This window comes from Condylura cristata, unplaced genomic scaffold (assembly GCF_000260355.1).
Source record: "Condylura cristata isolate star-nosed mole 26May11 unplaced genomic scaffold, ConCri1.0 scaffold00005, whole genome shotgun sequence".
In the NCBI taxonomy this organism is placed as follows: domain Eukaryota; kingdom Metazoa; phylum Chordata; class Mammalia; order Eulipotyphla; family Talpidae; genus Condylura; species Condylura cristata.
Genome location: NW_004567106.1, coordinates 33,575,692 through 33,597,873, shown reverse-complemented (window position 1 = coordinate 33,597,873; position 22,182 = coordinate 33,575,692). Strand labels below are relative to the sequence as shown.

Here is a 22,182-nt window from a genome sequence, read left to right as displayed (position 1 = left end):
ATGATGCAGAGCTTAGAATGTAGCAACCTTTCCAGTGTGGGAAATGGGTGAATAAAATGTGTCAAATGGACTATAAGAAACTTGTGAAGCTACCTATGTGTGAAGTGCTGTTAAAAGAGAAAGCAAGGCCCTCTATGTTGGCACAGCAGGTTAAAGCACAGCACTAAGAAGCTAAAGCCACTTCAGCATGAGTTCAATCCCCACCCTGGTGCAGGTGGGGAGGTGACCCACATGGTGCAGCAGACCTCTCCTGACCCGCCCGCTGCTCCTCTCAGCAGTGTACTTTGGCGATCTGTCTGTTCTGCTCCCCACCCTGTCTCTGATGAATCCTCTCACCACACCTGCGCCTCTGGCCTGTACCCCAATTCTGTATGCATAAAAAAATAAATCTTTAAAAAAGAGAGAGAGAGAAAGCAAGTGACATTATTATAATTTCTATGTGGACTGAGAGGGGAGAGAGGGCAGAGACTTAGGAACATTCAGTTTCACTTTATCTCCAGTGCACTGTGGTGACTACTGACACTTCCACACACAAAACTCAGAGAAATAAGATTACCATCATATTTTTAAGTAGTAACTAAAACAGTAAAGGCTTTCCTCAATAAATGACTGGATACTTTAAATCCAGTAGACATTTCAAAAAGCTCAAATCTCAGTCAAATAAGTATAATTCATATCATAAACTAAAGATAAAAAATATATATAATACCTACACTTACATGACACCTTTTCCAAGTAATGATTATTTATCAGAAGTCTAGTTTAAAACCGAAAACACCACTGATATTAAATATTCTAAGTGAGTCAAAACTGATCTTAAATACAAGTGAACTATATAAAGAGATTTACCTACTCCAACATGGGTGATGCCAAGGGGAAAAAAAAAATTCAAAATTAAAATCTGCTGACATTTTCTAGAGTTTTCATGTATATAAGTTCTTCCACTGAAAACGAACACTTCATGTATCATTTAAGTGAGTCTGTAGTTTTCAGCCAGTGAACACTGGAGTCTCTACAAACTTGCAGAGGACGGACTGTGAAAGGGAGATTGTGAGAACAGAAATTTCCCATTTGCTGCCTTGACTTCAGACAGGCCTTCTCCTCCCAAAACCCCAACTCCCATATACATATGGGCAGCTGTATATTCCCAGTCTAAATACAAAACAAGAATCAGAGCATTTTCCAATGACTGACGAAGAGTTAAGAAATGGGCAGAAATATAAAACTGTATCAAGGATGCTGGCAGAGGAAAATTTAAAATGCTTGTGGTTAGGAGAAAAGGATATTTTAATAAAATGGACAGAAAGGCCACAGATACCTTTTGGAGTTGAGTGCAGGGTGTCTCAGCAACCATGGCCTTCCAGGACCCTCGGGTCCCCTTCCATTTGCGGATGTTGGGCAGGATCGGCTGGTTTAGCTCCGCACAGAACTGCAAAGACAGGAGTGAAAGTCGTGTGTGTTCCCATCTAAAATAGTTGTCACTCAGTTAAACCAAGGACACAGAAAACTAAGTATATCTGACTCATCAGCCTTCCTGCGTGACCTGGTAGACTTCATCCATCTGTTCTCAAAAATCAGGGGCATCAGGGTTTATCAGCCCCACAAATTAAAAGATAATTTTTTCCATAAAAAACTTGCACTGATCACCTGGGGACTCTCAGTTGATAGAAACCGACGCTTTCGTAGCACTCTTGCACAAATAGTTCAAAATGAGTTGTCAGAAATCTTTCATCTTTATAAAATCAATGCATTCAAGGTCCCAGAGGTATCAAACACAGAGGAAAAAAGATGACTACATAGTGTTTTTCTCCCTGGGACTTAGCTTAAAGGTGCATAAACAGACACCCAACTTCACTTTATTCCCCATGTTTTTCTCCTGGGAAGGAAGCCCAGCTGTGGTGGTTGGCTGCTATACCCCAGATGTGTTGGCAGGATACAGTGCTTCTGCACCAATATGGTGTGGGAACTGGAAAGAAATCTTATCTCCAATACAAAATAAAATTGCACAAAGTAAAATGAAGAATTGACAAAGTACTGATTCAAAGTATACACATCAGTTAGAGTTCCTCAAACTCATGTCTCTAACACAGCCCCACCTCTAGAGTATGATTCTTTTGAGGGGTCCTCAGAATTGTTCACATGTGGGCTCAATTTTCAAGATGCTCCCACTTATGGTATTTCCCCTTCCTAGTGACACCTTCCCAACAATTCACTTCATACAGGGAACACTCCACTCTTCTCTCTGCCCGGCCATATCTTTCCTTAAGTCTTTGGCTTCCTTCTGGATACGCTGGCTTCTCTCTTGATAAATGGCCTGTGACTAAACTTCTTGGGCCCACAGCTCTGGCTTAGACCTCTAGCCCAAAAGTCCCCAAATTTGTAACCGTATTTGAGATTTCTGTCCCGAGTTCTGAATTTACTCCCACAGCCTGCTTAACATGACAATCTGCAGGCCCCCTTAGAACCACAAAACCAGCAAGTTCCAAAAGAACATGCTGTTCCCTTCCCTGACCCCAGTGTCAGTTCCTGGCATTTCCATCTTTCCAGCTGTTCTCACTCTTCCTCTCCTCCAGGTCTCCTTGCTTCCTGGTCCACTGAGTCCACACTAACAGGTATCCATGCTCCCACCTTTGTTCTCCTGTGCCACTGTGGGTTGTTTCAGAGCTCTGTCTTTTCCCACATGGGTCCCTGATATTGCTTCTAAGGTGTCTGTGGACTTCTTTGTCATTTTCATCACCTTCCTTCTATGTATTGAGCAGGTGATAATGGATGCTCTAATGCACCACCCCTGTGTTTCTCAAAGTGTAGTTTGGGGCCCAGAAGAATTATAATCACTTGGGAATTGGATGGAAATTCTCTGGCCCCTGCATAGACCTGCTGTACATCAGGGTGGGGGTGGTGCCCAGTGATCCGTGTTAAACAAGGCCTCGAGGTAATTTCTGCTAAGATCTGAGAACCATGGCAGCTGCCCTGAACCTCCCTGAGCAGCTGCCCTAGATTCTGTAGGCAGACAGCCATCAGCAGGCAGCCCCTTCTGGGCATGCCTCAGCTGTATACAATGGTTGAGAGGTGCCAGGGCTAACAGTCTGATCTTTGCCTTCACATTACTTATTCTGCAGGGAACAACTCCACAAGCTAGCACTCGGCCAATCAGATCTATAATGACAAACACTGTGAAGAAAAAGAGACTGGACAAGGGTGGTCCACTTTGAATATGTGATGTGCTAAGAGTTATGCTGCCTTTGCAGTTAGGTAATTAAGGGTCTCCTTGCCCCAATAGCAGAGCTGTAAAGGCAAGGACTGTACCTGAATTACCTTTCTAAAGTCCAGAGCAGGGAATATATGGTGATGTTCTCCAATGCAGCTCAAGGGAAGCCTGTAGTCCTCAGGTCTGGTGTGACAAAAGGGAGCTAGTCTCTTTGGAGCTAATTATCGAAAAAATTGCTTCAGCTTTAACCTGACTTTAAACTTGCCTGAAAAGTGTTCTCTCTGGAATTTGGCCATCAGTGACTTTTATGAGTATCTTTTTACACTGTCCAATGTTGAGTGTCTGTGGATGGTGTTATTCTTAAAAGGGGGCTTCTCTCTGGATGAATCCCCTGGCTGGAAGCCATCATCAGATGGGAAATGAAGCACTTTAGAAAATGTAGTCAGAATTTATCGAGTATAACTTGAGGAACCCAGGGAGAAACTGTACTTCACAAAGAGTCCAATTTCCTGCCTGGGAATCATTTGCTTGCTGAGTGATCATTAGAACTGAATCCAAGAAAAATTAAAAAGGAAAGCAGCTCTCTATGCCCATCTGGGGCTTCTGATCTCCACGCAGGCATCTCAGACCTGACTACTCACCCAAATCTCTCAGATGCATGCTGAGAAACTCTGTTTTTAAAATGTCCCCTAGGTAATGAGCCACCTAGCCAGAACAGAGAGCCCCACCCTCTGGGGGGGCCACCTGCTAGAAGGAGTTCTCTGCAGGCAGCTAGAAATCTGCCTCCCCTCACCCTCATAGGACCTTTTGATACCCACTGTGGGATTTAAATCCCAGCCTAGCTTAAATAATCTCATTCCTGGCAATGCCTCTTTGATGGGATGGCTCAGAAGTTTGAAGAGGTGGCATAGGTGATGTCATTGTTTTCTATGCTCACCACTCTGAAGAACTATTTAACTGTGTCTTGGGACTAAAGTTGTGCCAATCAAAGTATGGTGATCAGCATTCTCAGGTCCCACTCGGGGCTGAATCAGAATCTCAGGGGGAACCAAGCAATCTGCAATTAACAGCTCCCAAAAATGTCTTGACACAGATTTAAAGTGGGTGAAGGAGAGGCATGAGAATCATAATCCCCAAACATGCCTTGATTTGGTACATCTGAAAGCTTGTTTTTACTAAGCTCTCTTAGTGCACATATTATTCCTCTCTAATCTCTTTGTCAGTATTGGTTGTTGCAGACAATTAATAATTTCGGGGGCCAGGGAGAAAAGTGTTTAAACTGAATTCAGTCTATGCCTCCATTTTCATGATCCACATTAGGTAAGGGGATGGTATTATCTTGTAAGACTAAAATGAGGATTGCTTAACTCAGGTGACTGTTGGCACCAAAAGCTCACTGCAAACCCAAGGGGTCTATCTTTTTGCTTCGTACAACTTCTGCTACTCCTGGTCCTTGGACCAGGAACCTGAGTCTGTTAGAAATGTACATTCTTAGGCACAGACTACCCACCCATGGGAATCTGCATTTCTACAGGATCCCAGGGTGATTTGTAAGCTTTGAGATGACTACTGTAGTGCCTCCATGTTTTGTATATACCAAATTGATGCATGCAAAGCCTACAAGAGGCAGACATCGCTAATAGGATGCCACTGAAGGACAGCATGGAAAGGTTAAGTCCAAATGTGTTTAAATTCAAGATTACACAATAATAGGTGTTAAAGGAAGAACCTGACTCCTGTCAAGTGGGGCAATGGTGCAGGGCAAGTTCCATGTAGAGAGATCAGCCTGCCTTTACAAAATCCTTACATCATACTTTCTCCCAGAAATTTAAAAAAAAAAAGCATCCTCTGAGAGCCTGAAGTCTGAATTCTATCTTGAACTGTTTTTATATAAATGGTTGGTTCTTGGGCCCTCCCTGGTGGTGCAATGGGTTAGGACGCAGCACTACAAGCCACTTCAGTGCAAGTTTGACCCCTGGTTCCAGAGGTGACTCACATGGCTCAGTAGACCTCTCTTGTCTCACCTGCTGCTCCCCTCAGCAGTGTATGACGTTGATCTGCCTATTCTGCTTCCCCATTCTGTCTCTGGTGAATCCTGTCACTGCTCCAGCACCTCTGGCCTGTACCACAGTTCTGTATGCATAAATAAGTCTTTAAAAACAAAAATAAAGTAGTAAAATGGTTGGTTCTCAAATTTTTGCTTTCTCCCACATACGAAAATGAAGAAAATATACTCTCATAAGGGACTCTCAAAGATAAAATTAGGGTTGAGTTGGAAGGGGGAAGGTAGGTGTCAATGGAAAAAGCCTCCCAGTAACTCTGCAACTGTAAATGAAAAAAACCCCACAACCCCAGTATTATTTCTAAAATTCTAGGGGCTAACCCATCACGTTTGTTATTTATGCATATGAGAACTAGGGTACAGGCCAGAGGTGTGGGGGGTGAGAGGATTCACCAGAAAGAAGAGTGGGGAGCAGAACAGGCAGACTGACTGAAACATACTGCTGGAGGAAGCAGTGGGTGAGACAGGAGAGGACTGCCACGCCACATGGGTCAGCTCCCTGGCTGGGGATTGAACTCATGCCTCAGTGGCTGTGGATAGCTTTAACCCTTTACCCCACCAGGGAGGGACCCCTCATCACATGTTTCTTATATGATCCATGTTTTTAAAACAGCAGATTTAGGAACCCCTCACTGACAGAATCAGAATCAGAATCTCTGAGATTAGGGTCACTTCTAATAATTTCCCCAAGCAAATTCAAAATAAAGTTTGAGAAGCTCACAAGTTAGACAACTGCTGATTTGGAATTTAATGTTTACATTTTTAAAACTTGTGATCCGAAAGCTCAGTTTTTATTATTCAGAACAATCAAGCAAACAAGCACCATTTCAGTTCTCCCACCCACACCTTGATAGCATCTGACTGCAGCTGTTTGCTGATGATCCCAAGACATAATGACTGAGAGGAGCCAGTCTACAGGACCACACATATCCAGTGAATGCATCAAAAGGACTTCTCTTGGAGGTCTCACCTTCTGACTTCTTATATTCATGACCTGGACATGTTTCTCTTCTTGCAGACTAAATAAGGGGTAGTCAGTTGGCAGAAGACTTGAGCAGTGCACCCACCCTTTAGCTCAATAATGGGGGGTCCTCAAAATCAGATGTTTTTAACTTTGATTGAAAAGATGTCCAAAGCACTGGCTTTCAGGAATGTTGAGTCTAAAAGAAAAGGTTTCATTGACTATGCTTTAGGACCATAGATCGGCTGACTCTGACTATCTCACATTGAGTGAGGAAGGGATTTCAAGACTTGAAATCAACTGTGTTTTTGCTTTTAGACGTTTGGACCTGTTCTCTATTCTTCTACACCTGCCCCTTCCTGAAGAGAATATTCTCTAATTCATCTGGTAGTGATCAGGCAACATAGGTAGGAATGTATTTCAACTATACTTGGTGGCCTGTTCTGTCACAACCAGGCACCTCTTATGAAGCTTCCCTCTGCAACTAACTGAATGAAACTTGGTGATCTATGAGTTGGTGATGTGTTGCTAGTGACAATGTTGTTGCAATTAGCTAGAGACAGAAAACCAAAAGTATCTGGAGGCATTTCAAAAGCAAACTCCAAATGATCAAACTTCTCCTGCTTCCTGGGTGGTAAGGAAGAGTATTTGTCACTTGAAACCCTTTGTGTTGACTCTCTAGATAAAGATGCTTCCCTGAGTTGGTTGTTTTACATGTTCTGATTCTGGAGAGGGCTTCTCTTTGACAACGAGTTTCCCACATGTTAATCACCCATTTCTTTTGTACACTCAGTGGCAGCTACTGCAAAGGCAGCATATTGAAGCAGATGAAGAAGCCCAGGTAAGATCTCTGAAATTGTCATCATAAAAGAGAAGTCCTATCTTAGGTCCTGTGAGGTCAAGGGACTAAACTTTCATCTGAATATCACAGGAAGCAGCAAGTGACAGACAAACATTTTTGAAGTCTGAGTAGGAAGCAAGGGTTTATCTTTGCCAGGATCTTAAAGCACAGCCATGTTATGACCCATAATAGAAGCCAGTACTTGTGTGGGTAACTATACATGATGACACAGGCAGAGAGAAGCCAAGAATTGTGGCCATTAATAACAATATTAATGTTCTAGAAAGAGAACGGAGCAACACAAAAGCCAAACTGCATCTCAGTGTAAGTCATGTTTGGCATTTTAAGTATAACAACTATGTCTATTATAAACCTTTACTAAGATACATAGAGGGTCACACACTGTCTATAATATATATATATATATATGTATATATGTATATATATATATACATATATATATATATATGTCAAGCAAAAGTAAAGAACATTTCAACCTCCCCTCTAACCCCCAATCTGTATGAGAAAATAAAAGATTGTATAGAGTCAGATTGAGAGACAGACACTTTAGCTCCAATGCAAACCCATCTATTTATCTCAGAGGGGAGATAGGCTGAATTTGGGACAGAGAACAATGTGTTTGGGAGCTACAGAAACACTTGAGTTCCCTTCTCCCAATATAGTACAGCATTGCTTCTAAGGTCCTATCCAGGGGGCTCAGGGCCCATGGAGAAAGAAAAGACAGACTGTCCCTCCTGCCCCTTCAAGGTTGAGCAAGCAGGTATTCTTTTCCAATATTGACTGGAAGGATTGTGTTTGCCTGTAGCTTTACTTCTAAAGTCTCCTCAGAGGGTCACCTTCCTGCTGGGAGAAGAGCACGGAGGAATTTTGGTATCTGGCACTTCATCTATATTTGGGTCACAGTCTCCCCATGTATAAAGTGAAGGACTGAGATGAGATGATTTTTACTCAAGGAACCTCAAATTCAAAAATTGTGTAATTCTAGAGGGAGAAAAGAAGGAAACACGGGAGGGTGGAGAGAAGTATAAAAATGGGAGCGGAAATAAGAGATTCTCATACTTAAAAGCTCCGGACTACCTTAAATGCAAATGAAAACCACAGTGTGACATCCTCTCACACTTGTAAGAATACCCATATGAAAAAGACCAGAAACAACAAGAGCTGGTAAGAATGTGGGGAAAAGGGAATACTTGCAGGAAAGAAGACTGGTCCAGCCCCAATAAATATGAAGTTTTTTCAAAATTTAAAAAATCAACCTACTGTATGATACAGCAATTCCATTCCTAATTTCCCCCAAATGCAAAAACACTATGAAATTCTTATGTTCATTGGAGCACTATATTAGCCAAGTGAAGCAATCAACTTGAGTACCCAACAACAGAAGAGTGGATTAACGTGTGGAATATATACACAATGGAATATTAAACAGCTATAAAAAAAGATGAAACACTTCATTTGTGACAGTATGGGTTATGCTAAGTGAAATAAGTCAGAAGGAGAAAGACAAATACTACATGTTTTTTTACTCATCAATGGAATACTGAGAAATAATACAAAGGAACAGAAAAAACACCACCAAATCAGATCCTAGAATTCAGACTGTAGAACTGAAACTACCGGAATGGGAGTGTAGAGGGAGAGAGAAAAGTTGTGGAGGGGGTCCACTGGACTCTGGCAGAGGGCTTTACGTGCCTTGGTTTGGGGGGGGGGACGGGGTGGGGAAGAGGGGGCGGCACAAAGCTGTAATATACAACTGAAGGTGGCAACCTGTACTCAAGTTATTTACAAACTTGTAACTCATTGTTATCTCAATACAAATAATACAATAAAGGTTGTATTTGTTTAAAAAAAAAATCACATAGGGCCCTCCCTGGTGGCACAACAGCTTGAAGGCAGCACTGCAAAACTCAAGCCGCTTCAGCAGGAGTTTGATCCCCAGCCAGGGGAGGGACACACATGGCGCAGTAGACCTCTCTGGTCTCTTCTGTTGCTCCCCTCAGCAGTGTACTTTGTCAGTCTGCCTGTTCTGCTCCCCACTCTGTCTCTGGTGAATCCTCTCACCACCCCTGTACTTCTGGTCGTACCCCAGTTCTGTGCGCATAAATAAACAAATCTTTTTTTTTTTAAATCACATAATATCCTCTCCTAGAAAGACTCAAAACTCTCTTTTCTCCCTTTCTATATGATTGCTGTGTAAACATGAAGAAGCCAACCATAAAGAAAGAACACTGAACTTTTCAAAAAGCTTTTGCCCACATAGGGAAAGTGGTTTCCCTTTCCCCAAAATTTGCCTCCAATCTCCATTTGAAGGCCTTGGGGGAGAAAGTAGAATAGGACATCCCCCCCCCCCCATACACTATTTGGATATGTGGATTATTTTAAGCTGAAGGTAACTTTCTTACCTTTACCTTTTCCTTAACTGCCTAAAGGAATTTAGATAGATTGTTCCAGGAAGCGGCTATCACCAGTTAACTACAAAGAAGGAATGCTAAATGTGGTAGACTGGGGGGAAATTAGCAACGCCTGATTATTTAAACTCTGTGCATCTCCTTTGCTCTGCATGGCATAGCAAACATTTGTTTACCAAATATTTACTTTTCCCATCTCCCTGTAAACTGTCTTCTTCCTCTTTGAGATCTGAGTCCACTACTCTCTTCCTCCTTAGTCCTTAGGTTGGCATACAAACCCCAACTGCCTGACTTGGCCAAACTTCTAGGGTTCCCATAGATAATATATTAAACTTTTTTTTCTCCTGTGAATCGGTCTTATGTCATTTTTAATTATTAGATCAGCCAAAATACCTGGAAGGGTAGAGGGAAACATTTTCCCTCTTCTACCACCCTTTGCAAAACTTGGAATAAAAGTTTATTTTTAGTAGGGTTGAGTAAATCCAACAAGAGTAAGAAAACAGTTGGTCACTAATGTACAATCAGATTGGCTTCTGAATCCCATGAAAAATAGAAAGCCAGAGTAATAGGAATGGGAAGGAAAAGCAACCAGAGTTTGTTAAGGATAGCTATCCAGCAGGAACTTTTCACATATTATCACATTTCATTCTAACAACCCAGTGAGGCAGGCTTTACTCCTCCAAGTTGACATAGGAGGAAACCAGAACTCAGAAAGGTGACGTGCCAAGGTTGCTCACTGCCAGTAAGTGGGCCAGACAGGGTGAAAAACCAGGTCTTGGTCAATCCTAATGCTCAACTGCACTTAGGAGAAAAGGCTCAGAAAATATAAATTAAACCAATTGGCATGATGTATGTGCATGCATGCATGTGTGAATGTAACACACACTTTAGCATGTAACATCAGTTTCATCATCCATGTGCCAGGTGGCATGGCCCTGGGAACACAGCTCTTGAGGAAGATAACACATCCTCGACAGCCTATAGTCCCAGGAAGAGCCAGGGACTGGCTGGACATGCCTATTTGGCAAAAGGCAGTCTAGGGATCAGAGCTTCCTAAGAAAAGCCCCCGGCAGAGAAAGCTCAGGTCCCTCAAGTCCTTCACCGTAGAGACAAGCAATGGCTTACAGTCCCTCGGCCCTTTGCCCACAAGTCACTTAAGAACAGTTCCATCAACAAGCTCTTTCCAGGGGGACGAGAAAGGAATTCTGCCTGAGTGCATCATGCTTATGAAGATAAAATAAACAAGACGTCTCAGCTAATCATTAATGACTTTCACAGAGTCCAGGGAAGTGACACCTACATGCTCTCCTGTCAACAGAATGGTTGTGGGTTCTGTTACTCTCCTTTGTGTTTCCAAAAGTCACTCATCATGTTTCCTGAACAAGATTAAAATAAGCAAAGGGGGAGAGGGACTGCTCATGGGCAATCAAAACATTTTTTGGCAAGGGCAACTGTAAAATGGAGAGTAAGAGGGAAGATTTCTTGGGGCTAGAAGTCAGGTTAGGATAGGAGGGGGCCGCATGGGGACACACCTACATTCAGGTGTTATGCTTCCACATTGTCACTGTCCTTGTCACTCTTCCTTATTTCTACCCTTCAGGAACACTTCCAAAAGTTCTTTCCCTTTCCAAAAGTCTCTAGATGCTAAGACTAAGTCCAATATAGACATTAAGACTGCTAATAATTTTGCATTTCCCCCTACTTCTATTTAAATTTAAGCTTATGTCTTTTCATAAGTAAGTAAATGCAATGTCTTTATAGGTAGGACTTTGTAAAGCAAGGGGACAGAAAATTTAAACAGAATACCAACATGCAAAACCACGACTGCTAACATTTTGGGCAGATTTCCTTAGAGGCTGTTTCCTACACATTTTACTAATATATGTTCCTTCATATAGATACATATACTTCATTCACTCTTGTGTTTTCTGCTTTCCCCACTTTCAAGTGTGCCAAATTCTTCTAGTCACCTCATAGGCTGTCTATCATGCCATCTTATGAACAGTGCATGCCATCTTCCAGGGGGTAAATGTTTTGTTGGCTAGCAGGAATTTCTGCCTTTTAAAAAATTTATTTATTTTCATTTTTTATTGATGTATCATTACATTATAACATTATATAAGGTTCCGGTGCACATGGTCATACATCAACATCTGTATATATTACATTCAGTTCATTGTTTGGTGAAAGATAGAACTGAATTTCTGCCTTTTGGCGACTCATTTCATTTCATTGTAAACATCTTAAAACTCACCTTACAAGGAAGCAATAAAACCTCATTTTACCTTCACATGTGCAAATGGTTTGATCATATCTTTTATTACAAAAAAAAATCTTGGGCAGGTTAGAGCTTAAAGTTGTGGTAGCTTCATTTTTGCAAGTAAATCAGATTTTGTTTTTTAAATGTACAGACCTGTGAAAACTAGCAACACAGGGGCTAAAAACATTAAGTCCTTGAATGGTGTGCTCAGAAAGGAAGTAACACTTTCTTTTTTAAAGTCTGTGACTGACACAAGAGATGGTGTTTTTATAAATAGTTTAGTTTCTTTCATCTCTAGATAAACAACTTTTACCATTATCTTTTTCCTCTAGCTTTGTTTTTAGTAAAATGGATTTTTTAGAGAATTTGTCTTGACATCAACCTTTATTTGTTGGGGCCCTCAGTTGCATGTAAAAAGGGGGACACCATCAAAAGTCAGTTGTCTTGTTCACTAGCCACTTGAGTGCCTTAAATTTTCCAGACTCAGTGGCGACCACACTCCTATCCCTAGGATTTCTTTTCTGTGGAGAGTCCTTCCTATAAGTTGAATACTTCAATGAGTCATGTTCCTTATTTAAAGGTAAGGGTAGAGAAAGGCTGCCTGGATCTTTCATTTATCAAGAGTTTTGACTTTGGGCAAATTTCTTACTTACCCTGCCAGGTAAGTCTTGTGTGTAACGAAGGGTGAGAAGTCATTCCCACCTCTCTCATTTGCTATTTCCAAGGCTGGGAGTAGAGGCGTGGCACACTACTTACATGACACATCTTAGTGTCATGTTCTTAACCCCGTAAAGGCCTGTGTTCTTGGGGTTTTATATAGAATGGGCCTCAGGACATGGCCACAGTAGAGGATACTGCTTTCCACACCCGGCAGCACAATTGCCAAAATATACCAGCTTAAGAAGTGGGCAGCACCAGAAGTTGGGGCCAAGAGTCAACACACTACAGGGGGCAGGCAGAACCCCCTTAAAGAAAGCACTGCAGGTATGGACAGAGAGAAAAGACACTCTGGTTGTTAATACTCTTCTCCAGGAGGAAGAGAACAGATTCATCCCATCATTCAATAAAAACTCTACATGCATTGGCTATGTAGGGATCCTGGCTAGGCTCTAGAACTACAATGATGAGCAAAAGAGACATGGTCTCCTGCTCTCCTGGAGCTTATCATCTAGGATGTGGAACATGGGGGTGGAAATGTAGGCACAATATCTTTTAAAGTTACATTAATGATACTTTTATAGAGGTCTCCTAATGTCATGCACTTAATCCATCTGAATTCACTCATCAGCCTTTTGAAGTAGGTTGTGTTGTGATCTTCCTTTGATGGCTGAGAAAACAGGCATGGAGAGGTTAATTAACTTGCCAAAAATCATACAACCAATAAGAGTCAGACCCAGGCAGTATAATTCCAAAACCTGTGCCTTGTATACACTCTTCTGTCTTTGTAGGCACACTTATTAATCAAATAATCATTAAAAAACAAAGCTGCACTGTACTATAAAGAAGTAGTTTAAGGAATCTTTGGGTCTCCATTATGGTGGTAGTGTAAGTAGGGTGAGAGCTGTCTGACTTAGCCAGGGAAGGTTTGCCTTGAAAAAGAGATGCTTGAGCGCAGAACTTGAAAATAAGGAGTTAATTATGCAAAAAGAAGAGGAGACTATTGTAGGTAGCATGGACAGCATATACAAAGGGCCTGTGGTAGAAAAGAACATGGAAAATTTATAGGATAGAAAGACTCAAACTAGCTGCAGCACAGATGGTGAGGAGTAGAATGTGAGATGAGCTTAACAGACAGTCAGAGGTCTTGCCATGCAGTGCCCTGAAAGGAATTTGTTTTTTATACTATTCTATAACCCACCCTAAAATCAACAAAGGGCACAGACAACAGATTTCCATTTTATACTTGTTGGAGAAGGGCCAGGCCACTTAGGTAGTACAGTAAGAGATGAGAGACTAGGAGAGCATTAGACAGATTTGAGAGATAATTAGGAAGAAGATATAACTTGACTCAAAAGAATCAAAAACAGGTACAGCTTTGTCCTTCTATCTAGAAAGATGTTGCTATTTGCTATAATTTAGTAGGTCATTTTTGGTGTCAGGAATATTAAAAATTTGCCCATATAAATTAATGGTAATAACATTCACAGACCCCCAAAATAACCTGCCAAATTATATAGGGAGGTTCTGTTTTTAGATAGCAGGGGAAACCTGTACTCAAACAAAAACTAATATGTGAATATTCAGAGTCACAACATTCATAATAGCCAAAAAGTATGAACAACCCCCATGTCCATCAACTGATGAAGGGATAAACACTGACATCTGTCTATACAGTGGAACTGTAGTAAATGTTAAGACAGGGTAAGCACTGACACGTGCTACAACATGAATGAAACTGAAAACAAGCTGAGAGGAAAAGCCAAGTCACATATTGTATGATTCCATTTATATAAACATGCAGAATAGACAAATCCATAGAGATAGAAGAAGATGGGTGGTTACAAGGCAAATGGGTGGAGTAGAATGGAGAGTAGTGGCTAAATAGATACAGGCTTTCCTTTTTGTACGATGAAAATGTTTTGGAACTAGTTAGAGGTGGTGGTTGCACTACACTGTGAATAGACGACATGGTCCTGAACCGTTCCCTGTAAAACACATCTACTAATTCATTAAGAATGGCAGAAAAAGGAAAAAAAAAATCACAGTATGTGTATCAAATGGTGATTGCTTGAATTTTTGCCATCCTTCTTGTCCTCCTTGGCCAGGTGTGGGGGTGGCCATCAGTGCCCTAGCCCCTCTTTCAAGCCTGACAGTATCTTCAAAAGAGGGTCTTCCCATTGCCCATCCATCTCTCCACAGTTAGTGAGCACCTTAAAAACAAAGCACACAGCCTAGTATTTCCTGGAAAATAGGCCCTCTGAAGTTCAAAAAAGACAGTTTTAGGGCAAATAAAATAAGGACTTATTCCCAAATTAGGTTCTAAACTTGTGAGTAATGATTGAAATTAATTATTTTAAGCAGAAGCAGGTCTGCAAATAGCAATGAGTTTGGGATTTTGTGGCTATTTTAGGAGAGTGGAGACAAGCTGCAACAGAGTGAAGTACACCCCAACTAGGAGCAGAAACACTGGTGTGGTCACACCCGGGTTGTATAGAATGTGTCATATTATAGATGTTTTTATGTCCTTGATAAATGTGCTAACAATGAAGGTTGAAAACAAAGTTTAATTTGAATCCTCCTACTAAAATGCTGTACCAAAAATTCAGCAGGAAATGTCAACCATATATGTCACAACACTTTACATGCAAGCAAAAAGTCTTCTGCACCAAGCTCGTAAGATAACAACATACTTCCTAAGTCAAACCATGTGGGGTTGGCCAACCACAGTTCTTAGTTTTCTAGTTTTCTTCCCTCTTTGATATTTCTGAGTGACAGGCTTGAAGAACTAGCAAGATGGATGTAGCTAGGGCAACTGTATGTAAGTCCAAGCAAATCACATCACGGTGCAATTTACTAGTAAGAGCATTTTTACCCCTGAGTTATATAAGATATGACAACAGAAAGGATAGGGGTGGGGAAAAGGAAGATGGGAGGCGAGAAAATAAACATGAGAGCATAGGAAATGATTAGTTGGGTACTTAAATCCAAAGAAAATAACTTAGGAGCAGAACAAAGCCAGCATTTTACATTAGCTACTCCTCCCTACTCTCCTACGCGAACACTCACATTTTTTTTAAACCTCAGGGATACATTTCTCAGTTCATAAACACTGAAGACTAGCTCACTTTTAGATTCACTCTAGACTGTAAGGCTCCAGAACTTCCAAAATGTGTGTCTGTAAAGAACTCAAGAGTTATTTAGGTACCGTCACATGCAACAGTATTAGTACTTATGATCCCTCAGGGAAATTGCTGTGGCTGCCATTTTTCTTATAAAACATCAGCCTTCAGCTATTCTAAATGGTGTTTATGCAGCCTGTTTTCCTTTGCAGCAATAATCATAAAAATAAAGACTTTGAAGCTGTGGGTGAAAGCATTACTGATTCATGGCTTATTTTTATTTGCATTATGCCAAATCCTAGTCTTTAAAGGCTATGCATTTCCTATTTTATTTCAGGGTAATCATGTAGCTTTGATTGTTCTTTTCTCTGTGGGCAGCAAGAGTTGGAGAGAGCTGGAATCTTTCACTCCTAAACAGTCTATGGCATCAAGAGCTATAGGTGGCATTTCATGAAATAGTATGTTTATTTTCAGGCTGTCCTAAGACTCAAGTTCTCAATATTCTGTGCTGAAGAAATGTTTGGAAAAATGGGAAACCAGATCCTCCGCCTTTTTGTCAACCTCCCTTCCCATTATACTTCTGAACAGAGACACTTAGAACTAGCCAAACTGCCTGAAGTTAGTTTCACTGGCTTTTGAAGCTGTTTCCATCACACAGGGAGTGGTAGAGTGAAAGGAAACAAGACAGAAAGGAGATGTGTGGCGAACAGCAAAATTGTACACAGGCAAGGTCACACACAAGGAGATGATGCCACAATAGTATCCTGCAGGGCACAGAGCTCCCTCCTAATGAGTATTAATCACAGCAATGCTCATTTACAAGGAAGCTTATGTGCTCACCATGACTGTTGGCTCTTCACACATGTTATATGATGTGAAGAACACAATGTGAGGAAGGCATTGTCCCTGCCTGAGGAATGAGGAACTTATGTTTTAAGGGCAAAGAGCACCCCCAATCCACGTCTCTTTGACCCTATTACACAACTAGGCTTCCACCTGAAGCAACTACAAGGAGGTGAGTAATATGTGGTCAAGCTTTTGTTATCACTGTTACTCTGGAAACAATAAAAATGAAGGGCTGAAGCAAAATGAAATTACTGAGGCCACACAGTAATTCTATATTTTAATTTTTTCCTCTGCTTTCAAGTTTTCAATAAATTCCACTTTCCTAGTCATAGCATAAACTAATTAATTGGCTTGAACTTTGTCAATGTAGAAAACATGTACATGTAACTACACATTTAATATTTTCCATAAGTAAAAACTGATTATTTGTTATAAGATCAGGCACCAAAAACAACATAAAATGTCCCTGCCACATCTTGAAAGAACCTAAAAATTCCCTCTTATCCACTAATATCACCATCACAACTAAGTGCATAACAGGGATGTCAGAGTGATAAAAAAACAAAAGGAACAATCGATATGTAGTGATTTGTTCTGTTAGGGGCTCCAGCCAAGTGGATAAGAGGAGAGATCAAGTTTGCCTATTGAGATTAGCAATACAAAACTACAGTTTCACAAATTTTGTAATCAAAGGGGGAGGGAAGGAGAAGGCATTGAATGCTTCCCCAGGAGCAGATACTAATGTTGAGATTCAGACAAAACCCAGAACTTGTCCCCTTCCCTTGCCGGCTCCACCCTTTGGCTTGTAAATTTTGCTTTGGTTACAAGCACTTCTGATCCCTGTGCATCCCTGGAGTCAGACAGGTTGGAATGGCACTCTGTGACTCCATGGGGATTCTAAGAGGCTATTTGCATATTTCTTGGGTTGTCCATTTGGGAGGAAGCCACTGACAGATACCCAAGAAAGCAGATAGTTTTTTTTTTTTAAAGATTTATTTTATTTGTACATACAGAACTGGGGTACAGGTCACAGGCACAGGGGCTGCGAGAGGCTTCACCAGAGACGGAGTGGGGGACAGAACAGGCAGATCAACTAAGCACACTGCTGAGGGGAGCAGTGGGCGGGTCAGGAGAGGTCTGCCGTACCATGTGGTCACCTCCGGGGCAGGGGGGAATCGAACTCATGCGGAAGCGGCTTTAGATTGTCAGTGCTGTGCTTTAACCCGCTGCACCACCAGGGTGGGCCCGAAAGCAGATAGTTTTAAAGTAGAAATGGTTGTTGTTTTGTTTTCTCTGTTGTATTCCTCCAACCTTATGAGTTCAGAATATTACAATGAGTTAGCATTTCATGGATAAGTTAGGTGGAATAGGCTTAGGGCAAAGGAAGTAGTAGGGTGGCAGCACAGAGTGTAGTAGAGAAACTGAGCTTAGGACTTAGGGCTGTCAGTACACTTTTCTGAATCACTGTAAATATATGCCAAAATCTTTGAAGAAGTTTGGGTACATCCTTAGAAGTTTGGAACCCTGTTTAGACACCAACTCACCATATTAAAACCTCCTGAAGGTTAATAAAAAATATTTTTGGCTGTAGGATGTATTCATTGTAAATGTGAAATGAACAATTTCACAGATCTAGGCACTTAATTAATCCTGAAAAACAAACCTTAAAATCTTATCAATCAGGATAATTTTACATGCTGCAAACATAAGGCATACATGTTTTTACAGCTGAACAAAAAACAATTTCACCTGCATGCCCTCCTTTTTCATTTAAAATTATAAACTAGTCCTTGAATACAAAGTCATGTTTTCAAAAAAAAAAAAAATGAATGAACATTCATGAAAAGTCTCAGAATTCTCTATGTAAGTGAATCAAAAGTTCTTTCAGTAACAACTCATTGTTAGCATTTCCTGATAAGAGAAGGGTGGACCAAATAAAACAGGAAATTGCATATAACTCTGTTTACCATGACTGTGTTTGTATGAGGTGGTGGCTATGTGCAAGAGTTCTAAAGGGGATGCAATAACTTGCACACATTTTCTTTCTGTTGAAAAGCAAAACAGAGTCAAGAGACTAACAAAGCATCAGGAAAAAGTGCTTAGGAAATATCAAAGAGTAAACAGAGCCTTTCCAGTACTGGCAAAAGCCCAGAGCAGACTCTCTTCCCCTTTTCAAGCCAATAAATGGACAGGAATTTTCAAACATTCTTAACTATGAATAATAGCAACAAATAAAAATTTTATGGCATTTTACCAACTATGTATGTATATATCCATCTACCCATTGATCCATACATATGTACACATAAATAATGAAATAAGTCTTAGTTATAATTTACAAAGTTGATATTATGACCTATTATTGGAAAATCAAATGCATGTAATTTTGACAACAAAATGCTTGGTCTTTCTAGAATACCATGATTTTTTTTCTTTCTTTGCTAAAGCCGTGTGATATGTTTTGTTAAACCTTGAAGTCTCCTCAAACACAGGAGACTGTCTGTGTTAGTAAAATAGGACCAGTTTTAGGACTCTGAGTAAGTATGAGTCACTCTTTAGAAACCAAATAAATAAAATATCCCTTCAGTAAACATGGCCAAGAAAGACAGTCAACTTTCAAAAGTCATTTGTTTTAAATAAGGGCAACTGCTGAATTTTCATCAGAAACCATGGAGGCCAGAAAGAAGTAGAATGACATATTCTAAATGCTATCAATGAAAAATCCTATCTTCAGGGGAGAAAAAATTATCTTTCAATAATGAAGATAAAATGCATTCTTAAACAAATCTGTGAGAATTTCTTAGTAATAGAGCTTCCTCATTTAAAAAAAAAACTAAAGATATTTCTACTAGCTAAAAGTAAATGACCCCAGAATAGCACAAATGGTCATGAAAAAAATGAAGAAAACTAGTTAAGGCAATTACATAATTATGAGAGACAGTATACATTCATATTTCTTTTATTTATTGTATGAAATAATATATATACAGTTGTACTGTTGGGCCTATAATATAGAGAAATATAATATGGTTGATAATAATAGAACAAAGGAGCTGGATAGGAGTAAAAATGCACTCAGATAAGAAACTGAGGGCAAACGGTTTGAATACACAGGAACAAATTAAAAAAAAAAAAGAAATGGCAAATAAGGTTAAAGTAACTAACACTATTGAGATGAACTTGTTCTATTTTTTCACATTTTCTTTAAGACAAAAGTACATAGAGAAATAATTATAGCAGTGAATAGTTAGGTCCATAGCACAATTAGATGTAATATGTGTAACAAGGGGGAATGGGAACAGAGCTATAAATGATTAATATTTCTAGATCTCACTGGAATTAAGTTAGCATAAATATGAAATAAGTATCAAATTGATATATTTAGATGTATATGATAAACTTAGAAAAACCACTAAGAAAGTAACTTTAAAATGTAATGAAAAAATTCATTTAGAAAATTAAAATGCTACATTAGATAATATTCACTAGGTGGAAAAGAAAATATGAAAGAGGAAAAGTTACAAGGTTCAGATACAGCAGTGGGAAAGTTATAGCTGTAGATGTTGGCATTAATGAAGAAGGATCTTGAACCAATAAAAGGGGGAAATACATGAAGAAGAGAAATAATAAAGATTAAAGTAGAAGAAAAAAGACAATAGAGAAGATAAAAGACAAAAGAGAATGCAATGAAACCAAAAATTCTTTGAGTAAATCAGCAAGCAATGAGAAGCTTTTATTTAGACTTGCAAAAGACAACAAAGGGAAGATTCCTGATTTCCCCCAAAGGAAATCATGCCTGAGCTCTAGCTGCTCCCACAGAGGAAAGCATGCCATTGGGGAAACAGACATATAGATATACTGGTCTCACCCAATGCTGCTTCCTTCTTTCCAGGGTTGATGCCTTTGCAGTTTCTGCCTGCTTTTGATTGCTCTCGAGTGCCTTTGGAAAGTTGTTTGCATTTTATTCAGTTTATCATCATTATCTGAGTGAAGGTTATTATAAGAGTTACTCTGCCATTATGAGAACTGTAGCCTCCAGATTCCATATAAAGGTTGAAAGAGGGCATCTTGAAGAGAGAGTAACACAGGAAGAAGTTTAACATGTACACACTATGCTAAAATCATGAGCTAGACACTTCACCAAAGCAGTCCATCATTTGTAAGTCACAAAAAAGAGGCCAGCAAAATGAACTCTAGTTGATGGTAATAGGATTTTCAGTAAGTGAAGAACAGTAATTTTTCAAGGTTTCCTTGACCTTAACGTTTGAATTAAATTACCACTCTACCCTTGTTATAGACCTTCCCTTGGCCTCTACCCAAGCTTATAACTCATATGAATATTAGAAGATGACTCTTCTATTCCTCTATAAGTCCAGAATTAATTAGGAGACTAATAATAAATGAAACTTAGTGATTGAAGACAAATGAATGGAATTTCCAAGGAGAGCCACCACAGGTAGAAGAGACACCCGAAGAAGTACAGTTCACCTAGATAAGATGAGCTCCAGCAGGATTCCTTTCTTTTCCCACACTTAAATGTATATTATTGTATCTAAGTGGTTTTAATTATGTTTCAACATAAAATCTTTACAAAAACAAATATCCACAAAAAGTGGATAACTGCATATAACATTTAAAACTCTACATAAAGTTATATCAAAACAATTTTAATAATAGGAAGAAAACAAAAAAAAATTAAAACCACTGTGGGCTAGGTTAGAAGTTGGCTAAAGGAAGTTATGATTTATTAGATTAACTGGGATAGGGGCCAAGCTACTAAAAGTCAATGAGAACTGAGGAGATAAGAAAGCTGAGTTACAGGGTGAAGATTAACATTCAAGAAAATTGCCAGTACAGAGAAGAAAAGAAATAGGACAGTAGCAAAGAAGAAAGTAGGACGGGTACAATGTAATTCAGGTTTAGATGTCCAAAGTAACCGGTGAAGGAAATGATGGGAGAAAAGAAGGGATTAAGAGTTGGAGCAAGGATACTCTACAAACTGGATAACTTCCTTAAATTAGCCAACATGGGATCAAACCCTAAATGATAAAAAGGCAACTAAAGGAATGTTGTTTATGTGCACAGGGATTCGATGTTAAAAATTTGGCTGAACTCTGACCATGCATAGTCCCCTCCTGCTCACCCTGGGCACCATGTCTGCCAGGAAAGGGTTGAATTTGTCCTACTCTGAGGAACATTTCCTCACTAGGCTACCATTTTGTAATAAGTGGTGCTATTTCAACATTTCTGGGATGGAGAAATGAATCCTACTTTCACTGCAGCCCAGAGGCACAAACCTGAGGGATTCTATAGAGAAACTTTTAGGAAATGTAAACTCAACTGTGTATACAGATACACATGTGCAATTTTCTGAAGTGGTAATATGTAGTTCTCACCTGATACTTAAAGGGGTCAATAGCCAAGCACCAATGATCTAGAAGAGTCAGCAAATTCTGCAAAAGCCCAAATAATGAGCAATTTGGGCTTTGAAAGTTGTACTTTATCCGTTACAACTGCTTAACCTTGTCCAGTGTGAATGCTGCTGCAGACAGTGAATGGATACATCTGTATTCCAAAAAACTGTATTTATTTTTCAAAAGAGCTGTGGCCAGGTTTGACCTGAGGGCCAGCCATCATTTTTCCTGATCTGGAAAGACCCTGCTTTGCTCAAATCTGTTTACTCCTTATCTAGTCACCTTCTTCTGACCGCCCTGGCTCTGCCAGCCACTGCTGCCAAAGGGGTCTCAAAACACTGATTATTACAGGAATATCAAAACAATGATAATATTTTTTTTT

General features: G+C 40.0%; 1 protein-coding gene across 1 annotated transcript in view; it reads right to left on the bottom strand.

Moving 5' to 3' along the window:
* Positions 1-22,182, bottom strand: part of EEPD1 (endonuclease/exonuclease/phosphatase family domain containing 1) — a 102,785-nt gene that overhangs the window by 13,828 nt on the left and 66,775 nt on the right. Inside the window, exon 4 of the mRNA XM_004676855.2 lies at positions 1,319-1,429. Coding sequence (XP_004676912.1) covers positions 1,319-1,429 — 111 coding nt within the window. The remainder of the gene's footprint in view (positions 1-1,318; positions 1,430-22,182) is intronic.